At 35.0% G+C, this 11,055-nt stretch overlaps 1 protein-coding gene across 1 annotated transcript in view; it reads right to left on the reverse strand.

Moving 5' to 3' along the window:
- LOC107702399 (neuronal acetylcholine receptor subunit alpha-7-like) overlaps positions 1-11,055 on the reverse strand; it is a 46,438-nt gene that overhangs the window by 34,795 nt on the left and 588 nt on the right. Inside the window, exon 2 of the mRNA XM_016504717.1 lies at positions 10,861-10,935. Within this exon, the coding sequence (XP_016360203.1) occupies positions 10,861-10,933 (73 nt within the window). The 5' untranslated portion in view covers positions 10,934-10,935. The remainder of the gene's footprint in view (positions 1-10,860; positions 10,936-11,055) is intronic.

The following is an 11,055-nucleotide window of genomic DNA, read 5'->3' on the forward strand; positions in this document are numbered from 1 at the left end:
CCAATAGCTGGGTTTGTCCCTTTTTAACCCAGCATTTTTTAGAGTGATCTTTGGACTGTTCTTCACACAAAGCTATCATGTGACTCCTAAAAACATCTACAGCACATATACAAAGTCCTGTGGACCACATTCATGATTCTTTTATGGTCCTTTTCCGAGGCTTGACGATAATTGCATGGCCATTATAATTCTCCCTTTGTGTGTCATAATGGTTTGGAACGAGTATAAATAATGACAGACTATTGCTAACTATCCCAACAAGACAGAATTCACGGACAGATGGTTCTGGGTTAAATTATTAATTAATCATTAGACGGATTTGATTTCCACATGCTCTGATAGGCGACTCAGTAACTGAGACTAATACCATGAGAGACTTTGCTGTTGTCCTGTAGATAAAAACATATGGAGGAGACATTCTGAGAGAAGAAAAGAATGCGTAAACCTGTAGCGTATGAGCAGTATAAAATATTCATAACTGACACACTCCTTCCAAAGATGGACTAAAGCGCCCTGATGGGATTTGCTCAAATGTAAAAACACGATGAGATGGAGAGATGAAACGGAAAATTTCAGCAAACTAATGAATGACATAATATTAGCAGTCCAGGATAATTCAGTGTGGATAATTGAATTTTCTTGGAACATCTGTGATGATGTCTATGTTTAGATTCAGTATGGTTATACTGTTATATAAGCAGAATTTCCATCATAAATGCGAGAGGCATCATTCACACACTCCTGACTCATAATGCATATGAGGAAATTAAGAGCAGCGTATGTTCTGTGTATCTGCGCGTGAGCTTGAAGCTATGATGGAGAGAGAGAGAGACAGAGCAAACCATATGCAGCTCACATAAAATCTGTTCAACATTAATCAAGTTTTGAATGAATGCACAGATGCAAACTATCAGCATTCTGATGTAATATATGCATCATATCAATGTCAAACCTGCCAACCAACAAATATGCGCTGATTTTAATCTCTGGGTACACATAAATCATCACTGGTGTTTTTGAAACAACAGTTCAATAGAAAAATGTCAACTTTGATGTTCAAATATTTGTTTAAGAATCAATCTGACAAATTATTTAAGAAGATGCAATGTTTAGAGCTGGCTCTTGCCAATTAGAAGCCCTTAGTTGTTAGTTTTTATTGTAGCATATTTTTTGTTGTTGTTGCAGCAAGTTTTTTCTTTTTTTACTTTCCTCTATAAATGCTTGTTACATTTGGTCTTAATTAAATGTACTATTTTTGTTAATTCAAAGTAATGTCAATTTGTCAGTTCATGTTTACTTTCACTAAAAAAACACACACATTGAATTAAACAAAGTAAAAAAATTAAACAAATGAAACAAATAGTACAGTATTTTCTTGTAAAACATACACCAATTGTCTTTGTTAAATTTACAACTTCGAAAAAATATTTTTTTACTGTGTTTTAAAGGACTGAGTTTATTGCTGACTACATCTTCATCCCAATGATCTTGGACTTTTACTGAAAATGAACTAATAGAATGACTTCAAATAAAATTTTAAAATATGCTAGAATAATACAATAATATCAAATTATTAAATTATTCTATGAACTAAAAAACCTCACAGGACTTGCCGGAACAAAGGTCAGAATGTCAGTAATGACTTCTAATCTTCAAGGAACGTGCTTTTTAATAAACCAAGTAAAGTTGCAATTATCAATGGAAACATTTTAGCAGCGCTAACTGCATGGCTTTTTGCACTTCTTTGGTCCATACAGACAGATAAAGCAGCCAAACCTTAAATGGGCAGATAACACAAGAAGCTGCACTAAGAGCTGATGTGTGCTTCAATAAGAGCACACATGGCCCTTCCTTTTAATTACCACTGAACCATATACCATTAAACATTCTTTCTTGATTCAGCATGGTGTTCTTTTCTCCTAGCATTTCTAACGGCTGATACTTGCAGAAACAATTTTGCAGAAGTCATAGCCACACCTCTGCCGCGCACTGGCGTTTTATTGAAATGCTTTCCATTAAAGGAAATGTCGGGCATGCATGTCAATGCATGGGCGTTTGTTAAAGAAAGAGACTTCAATCTCCTGCTCCTGCAGGAACAGTGATAGCTGCTGGATACAGGATAAGCAGAGCAGCAGGATACAGGTTGGGCTTGTAAACACTCAGGCTAAAAATCCTATTGGAAAGTTGCTTTGAAAGTTTACGTTCTAAAAGACTGGTTTGGCAATAGTGTCACTCACACATAAACACACCAAACACAGCGTGGAGCACCGACAATAGAGGGGGCAACAGAGGATTTAACACTATGACACTACAGGATTACAGCCCATGACGAGAATGACTGACACTCTTAACGAGGTCCCTACTGCGAGGAAATGACAGATTCCATCAAAGGCAACACATTAATTTCTCTTTTGTTCTCTTACATAATCAGAGCAATCTGGGACATTTTTTGCAGTTCTTTCTGCAATATACTATGATGTCACCCAACTCTTTAGACTGACAAATAGAAAATAGAATATTTACTTACCATTTAAAAGACAAAAACATACATATCATGCTCATATTGGATATTTTACCACTTTTAGTGTGCATTGTAATTTTATGAAATATATAAAAAATAAAGAAAAACTTTGCGTGTTTCTCCTTGTGGAAAAGAAGTACACTAATTATTACGAAAATAATATTTAGAATTTAAAGAATTAAAAGAATATGCTTAAAATGCAAATTGAATATATTGTTTTTGGACACTTAATTACATGTTAATTGCAATCAAATGAAAATTAAACATTAAATGAAAATGAAAAAGTATTAAATTATAATTTAAATTTATTAAAAGCAATTAAGTGAACGGTAGAGTGCTTTCTGACCCACTTAAGTACATCTTTATATGTAATTTCATAACTACTTGTATTGTCTTTGAAATATTGTTAAGTGTACTGCTGAATATACTGACAAGCATTATGGTAAACAATTTTTTTTTCTATTGAAACTGTATTTAAATATATTTGTATTACGATATTTTAAATGTAATACTGACTGACATAAAGCACTGCACATGTGCTTTAGTATATTAGTCAGGACATCAAAATAAGTGGGTACTTCTAGCATGACAACAAATTATTAAAACTATTATTTAAAATGTATTTTAAAATAAAACTTTTAATTTCAGTGTGTTAAGGAACATAGTAACCTTACGAAGTTTAAGTACATTTCATGGCCTTTTATTTCAGTAATATTACATTTACACAGCAAAAAATAAATTCTTACCTAGTATTTTTGTCTTGTATCTAGATTTAAGAATATTTGTAATGGAAAACACTTACTTGAGAAGCAAAATAACTTAAGACATTAAGTCTGGTTTTCTGAAAAAAGTATCAATTTATTTGTAATTATAATTATAATCATAATTGTAACGTGCTGTTAAGGATAAGCACATGGCGAAGGAATATAATCCAAAACAGTGTCTTTAGAGAAAAATGGAGAATTCACAAGGAAATAATGGAAACCACAGGAGTCAACTAACACTACACAACATTGACACAATACAAGGAAACTGAGGAAAATACAGGGCTTATATACACTGGGAACGTAATCAGGCAGAACAGAAACAGGTGAGGGGCTAATTAGTAACTAAGGGAACAAACTAGGGAACTCAGGAGACAAACAGAGAATCAAATGAATAACTAATACTGACAGACTAAACTCAGAAATAGAACAAAATCAAACAGAACCGTGACAATAATATCTGAAGTCTTAGATGTTTCTTAAAGGGATAGTTCACCCAAAAATGAAAATGTGATGTTTATCTGCTTACCCCCAGGGCATCCAAGATGTAGGTGACTTTGTTTCTTCAGTAGAACACAAACAAAGATTTTTGAAGAAGAAGAAGACGCGTCACGCGCCGGCTGTCAAGGACGCGTTCAGGACAGTTCGGACATTGCAGTGCATCAGAGGTAAAAAACGATATAAATACTGTTCAGTTTCTTACACAGACTGATCGTTGCGTGTCTTTGCACATCAATGTATCGTCACGAGCCGCAGGGTTTCATTTGGTTTTGTTTGTGTATGTTTTTTTGACTCTCAAAGCCGTGATTCCCATTCACTTCCATTATAAGACTGACAGACTGCAACGGTTTGAGTTAAAAATCTTCGTTTGTGTTCTACTGAAGAAACAAAGTCACCTACATCTTGGATGCCCTGGGGGTAAGCAGATAAACATCACATTTTAATTTTTTTGGGTGAACTATCCCTTTAAGGTTTATAAATTTATATGTGAAAACAAGACAAAAATACCAAGTTAAAAATCTTTTTTTGCAGTATAAGATCTGAGATGAACAATCTGCACAGATGGATCACTGGTAATCCCCACTAGTTTTATACCAGTCAATAATGCTGTTCGCCTTGATGTAACTTTGTGTAATATACGTTTTGTGAACATAACACTCTGAAATTGATCTCTGTAGAGAATGAATTTAAATCATATTTCTGAAAATATGTTTTTTTTATTAACACTACAATGGAGAACCAAAGGCAGATTCTGGTGAAACCTAATAAATAAATTGGACTACTTGTTCTACTGTATGCACTTAATTGGTCAGAAAGAATATGAAAGAAATGCTGATGTAGATTGCTGATCCACATGAGAAGTGAGATTTGTCTGATTTGCCTGCTCTGTTTTCCACTCCTCCCCAGACTGCAGCCGTCTACTCTCATTTACACTGAAAGCGAGGCATCTGGCATCTCAAATGAGTCTAGTGTTAACATAGACTTGCTTGTGAAATGTACACATCAGAGCTTAGGCGTTCCAGAATACCCTAATTCATCCCAATGGAATAAATGTTTGGGCTTCAGGCCCATCTCAGCCTGAGGGCTGATGCAGTAGCTGGTGAATGTGATTCAAATGCACATTTCAGGTATAGAAAAGACTGTCTAATGATGGAGACCAAGAAAGACATACTGTGACCAACTCTATCCTTGTCACCTCTACGGCACATAAAAGCCTTTAAGTCATGTTCATTAAATTTCATTACTTATTTAAAGCCTTTTTCCCATTGGTCATTACTATGTATGTGCCGTCATTGATTAACCCTCTATTGCCCTGGGGTAACTAACCCATTTTCTCAGCTTCACAATCACATGATGTTTAAAAAAAAAAATAAGGCTATAAAATTGCTAATAACAAAGGGATTACTAAAATAAACCAATAAAAAGCTATTTTATGGTCACACTTCATCCTGGTGGACATTAAAAAAAAAACTTTTCTGGCAATGAAAACTCTATAAAAATGCCACATTTTAATTGTTTTTTTCACCCATCCAATCTATCTGTCAATCCGTCCGTCTGTCTGTCTATCTATCATCTATCTATCTATCAATTTCCATTAAAAAATCCAATAAATAAGCCAGTCTATTAGTTTCTGTCATGTAGTTTTGAGTATTCTGACATCAACCCAAATTTAATTTTAACATTGCTGCCATAATCTGTGTGGTGGAAGGTTAATAAATCTACAAGAAAATAATTAGAAACATTTAAACCATACACAGAAATAAACACAAATCACTAAGGAAGTGAGTAAATAAAAAACAACAGCTGAGGTGTAAAGTCAAAGCTGAGTAAACAGAAGCTGTGAAACACAACGTAGGACAGAGTGATATTACATATTTAAACAGACTGGAACAAGTATATGCCCCTTCAGCCTGCCTGGGAAACAAGCCCTCACTCAACTTTTCCTCACATTTGAGTGCTAGCATACGGCGCTAAACCACAAACACAATTCAGGAGACTCCAGAGGGAGACGGGTGAGTATGAGATCAGCAAGCTCACAGAGAGTCTGAACCTGACAGTGATGGTGTGCTGGGTGATTTACTGAACTTCATGCAAATGCTGAAACATAATAGCAAAGAGAGCTCAATGGAAGCTTTGTAACAGCGAGGCTGCTAAAAAGAGAAAGCTGGACATACTGTGAAAAGAGAAAAAGAGAACTGAGGATAGAGAGGGAGAATGTGTTAATGCAGTGTCTCAACTGGTTTTGCTTTAAGATTTTACATTGGTGACAGAATTGTTTATTGTACAAAACTAAACAAAAATGTCCTTAAAAGTCAAACTTTGAAATGTATTATTATTAAAACAACAATTTATCAGTATTATTAAAACAACAGCAACAACAATATATTTAATAATAATAATAATAATTTGTTTTTCCTTTTTTCAAGGGAACCTGTATTTAATGCATTGTATTTATTTATTTATTTTACTTTGCAAAGGTTTGTTAATGGTTTTTGAGTGTGAGGGGATGTAAAGTAAATTTTACATATTTAAATGTTTAACTTTCAGGTGACAAATCAATTTGTGCCAAAATACTGTAGCATTTGATTGGACTTTGGAAAGCGTTTGGGAAGTGTTTTCTCCTTCTTTCAATAAGTCTATTCATTTTGCTATACTGACTATGCATGATTAGATGATTATTTCCATTTTATCATTTGCATTTACAAAATATTATATACTGTTTGACAAATTTTTGGGTCTTTACCCACCAGTCGAGAAAAATGCATATACTGTAAGTCTGAACAAGAAAAAAAGAGATAATTTAAGAGAGAAACAAAGAAATATTGAAAAGTCTAGACAGACTTTTTTTTCTTTTTCAATTTCTCAAGCTCTTCTTTCTCTGATAAAGGATCAGACGCAGATGTTCTTTGCGTGCGTGTGTGTGTGTGTGTGTGTGTGTGTGTGTGTGTGTGTGTGTGTGTGTGTGCGCGTGTGTGTGCGCGTGTGTATTTGCTTACTCACAGTCCAGGCCTTTTATGGGGATTTGTGTCAATCCAAGTATGATTATGGCAGCACAAGTTAGATCGGAATCAGAAACGCTGTAAATTACTCTTCTTCTCCACTGAGGATAAAGAGCAAATCTTTTTATATGGAAGCCTGATCAGGAACAAGATATTCTTTAACTCAAATATCAAATCATCCGGTCTAATAACACATCAAGTTTCACCTCATGCCTTTGGAAAAAAAAGCAAGTGAGGAAAAAAGAACGATACAGAGAATCCCTGTGGAATAAATGGGTCAGCTCACTCTCTGTAGGATTGTGCTATAGTCCAGATTAGTGATGAACGTCTGGTTTAAAAGCTGAATGGCTATCACACCACTCATTCCCTGATGAAAAACAAGATATAGAGGGGGGAAAGGGCTAAACAAAGCACGCTTTCCTAATAAATTAATTCAGTAATGGCAGTACTGGGCTAAAGCGGGAGAACAGGGCTGAAGAGACTAACCCTGGAAAGTCACTAATCCTTTATTCTCATGCTCTCTGTTTTCTAGTGCCTAAATAAAGTCACACGATATTTAGAGTGTGAAATATTAGATTTACTAACTTTACAGTACATTAACTTCATCACTTTTGCAACAAATCATCCCTTTCAGATTTTTCAGCTCTTGCCAAGATCAAGGGTAAGGTGGTAGAAGTAGGGCTGTTGATCGATTTAAAAAAATCAACTAATTAATCACACAGGTTTCTGTAATTAATCGTAATTAATCACACCTAACATGAAAACTGTTGAAATTATACATAGTATTTATGATATTTTCACATTGACTCTCCAAATTAATGTGGAAACAACATATTTTTAATGTTGGTTAATTTTTTTGTACTATGTACAATGTACAAAGTACTATGAATGAAGGCCAGTATTACTAATAAAAAAATATTGATAGGGATGCCTCTATTGAATGGATTTTATTTATTTATTTATTTTGTCTGGGGATGAGTAATTATAGCCATTCAACATTACAGCACAATTGAAAGCCTGCAAATTGTTTTTATTTATCATTTATTAACAATTACAGAACATAAATAATGTGCGTTCTATAATTAGATTACCTATATTTTCAGGCACATTTTTTGTTATAATCATTGTTTATAAATGTACACCTTGATATCAAAGTAAAATTTTTTTAAATATATACAGTATTTGATTGTAATCACTCTAAATAAAGACTCTAAAACGTTCTTGGTGGATCCTAGCATGAAAAAGTTTGGGAACCTCTGCTCTACAATGTTAGGCAAATCAGACCTTTACTATCTTGGCTGACAACTGCAATGCTTTTTCCTACATGCACAATCAACCTCTGAAAATGATCTATGTAGATGGCGGTGCCTTTGGCCTTCAACAACACCAAGAGAGTGCATGTTACTCCTTTCTTTGTCTCACTCTACTGGCTGCCAATTGCTGCTTGCATTAAGTGATGACTGCATACAGAACAGTCACTATATGTGATTTCACAAATGTTGCAGAATTGCAAGATACAAACTCCGAATTTCTATCTTGCAAAATAATAAAATATAAAGAAAAAAAAAAAAAGTATTTATTAAAAAATTAAAAATTATTGCCGTGGCAGAAACAAACTTCCATAGAAAAGATATGTTTTATTTCCAATAATCTTTTACTCCAATAATTCTTCTTTAAAATTGAATGTTTAATTCAGTGTGTTACTTGCTGTTTCATTGTAATTAATTGTAAAACTAGAAATTTCTAAGTGAAAATTCTTTCTACACCATTTTATTTCTGAAAGTAAACATGAAGTAAACCTTGACTTTTGTCAATAGTAAAAATGCCATGTAAAATTTAAAGCTGCAGTATGAAACTTTTTTTTTGTTAACAATTATACGAAATCCATTTTTGAGCAAGCAGGCCTAGATAACCAGCCAGTGTTCAAAACTGTCTCCTTACTTTAGCCCGATTCACAACAGTAAGCTTGTAATAATGTGTTCTAATTTGAGTGGTACTGGTCGGTTTTCGCGGGAAATACGCGCATGCCGCCGTTCATCTTTGCGTCATTACGTCACGTCTGTAAACATAAAGATGGAGTCCCAGCTACTAGGCTATATCACATGAGAGGATGCTGCAGGTGGCGGATCATTTATAGCCTTTTTCTCACAGCAGCTGAAATAATTAAACATCATTTTGATGGCGGATTGTAATCCAGAAAGGATTATGTGTTAATGAAACACATGTAAGTAACTGAAATTAGATTACATTCGAGTTTTAAATGCATCTGATTACAGATACGTGGGATTACACAAGATTTGTATTTCAAAAAAGGGAACCAGTTCTAAGGAACATTCATTTGCCTTTTTGGGTTAATGTCAGATGCTCTTGCATCTGAATCAAGTAAATCATTGCATCATTGTTCCAATACATAGTGGAAAAACTTCCAGATGTGATTTTGAAAGTACATTTTGGTACAGTCAGTGAGGTACGTTACTAATGTGATGATGAGGTCTGGTTCACTGTTCTATAGGGTTCAGGTCTGGATTGTGTGCAAGCCAGTCATTTCCAGTACATGTTACTGATACAAAACATATGACTGCCATCTCTCATGCTGACCATTTTCTCTCAGCCAAATAGTGTAAGCTGCTGGTCTATGGGATTTTAAGGTCATGGTATAAATTCTAACCCTCCATCATAGCCAGGAGTGTGCTCTGAATATTGTCAGAATGTAGGATAAAATGACATTTCTGCCAATATAAGGAAAATGCCTATGCTGTTTTGGTGTCAAGACATCAGACAACAGTGGTCCAGGAATCCAGGGCGCCTTGTGTGCAACTGTACCTTTTAAAGAAATCTGCAAACTCAGCCTTACAATATTACCATAATTGGCACACAGCTGACCAAAGTCATAAATTGAAGTAATTTTGCTGAAATACTAAGGGCAATGGGTGAGCATGACCTCTGTAAATAGTTTTAAGGGACTCCCAGACCTTAAATGGCAAGAAGCGAAAGCCACACACACTGAATATCCAGACGACAAAAAAAAAAAAAAAAAACATTTTTTTTCCAGTATCATATTTGGTCTATCAGGCTTTTATGGCTCATACTATCAAGGAGCTTTAATCATGCTCTAGCCGTAAGGGAAATTAAAGGGCACCAAGAGACCACCTTCATGTATCAGTAACGGAATGTGTTATTTATCCAAAAAGTCACAAACCAAGTTCTCTGTTTGACAGGTTATTATTCAGAGCAGTTCCAGTTCCAATGCTAATGTGTAAGAGTGGTGGATTATACAAAGGTGGTTCCATTCCTCAAACTTGATTGGCTGAGTCCTGATTTAATACAGTCCAACAGCATGGGACATTTCACTGTTTGAATCAGTCTGCATGTCTGTGTTTACACACAAAGGTTGATGCTTTGGTTACTTTTGGAACTATTTTCGGTCAGCTAAGAGATATATGAACTAACTCGCCAATTTTTAGAGTTAATCAATATTAAATGTCATTCAGGCATAACATCACTCGGGTATAACAGATTTATTGCGCGAGGCGTTAATTGAAAGTATCGAAAATAAGTCGAGCGTACCGACATGCACTTGATGCGCGCGCATACCCATACACTCCTGCAATGAGTTAGCCCATAACACCCTAAAATTATAGGTCATAAAGCATTTCTTTTGTCCCGACTCACACTGGCGTGTTAGCAAGCAGACCTAAGGATTTTGTGCGGTATTTTTGTCAGTGCTCATGCGCCAGTGCGATCGTGCCAGATGTTACGGGGTATTAAGAGGTCGAGGCGCTGCAAGGCAAATCGCACACAGACACTCTTACAAGCTGTACACAAAGATAAACACACTTGCTCATATTACAGTTATACACTGAAATGACCAATCCTCGCTTTAATTTATAACTCACCTCACCATTTTGTCTTACTTTACACTCTACAACAACACCGAAGTAAAAGAAACTAATTTAGATATGATGCATCTCCACGGAGTTCACTTTTTCGATTACAAATCTACGTAAAGTTTATGTTTGGCAAATTACTTTAGCAAAAAAAAAAAAATATATATATATATATATACATCACATACCTTTAATACAAAATGACGTCCATATAAAAAATCCAAGGTGTAGAATTCCAAAATATCTTTGATTCCGCATCATTCCTGAAATGGGAAGTTGTCCTTATACACACAAGCAGACGAAACTTTAGTCTGTCAGCATGCGAGCTGTGTGCTGAGATAAGTAACTCTCTCTCTCTCTCTCTCTCTCTCTGTGTGCTGAGA

This window comes from Sinocyclocheilus anshuiensis, unplaced genomic scaffold, assembly GCF_001515605.1.
Source record: "Sinocyclocheilus anshuiensis isolate Anshui unplaced genomic scaffold, SAMN03320099.WGS_v1.1 scaffold86, whole genome shotgun sequence".
Lineage (NCBI taxonomy): Eukaryota > Metazoa > Chordata > Actinopteri > Cypriniformes > Cyprinidae > Sinocyclocheilus > Sinocyclocheilus anshuiensis.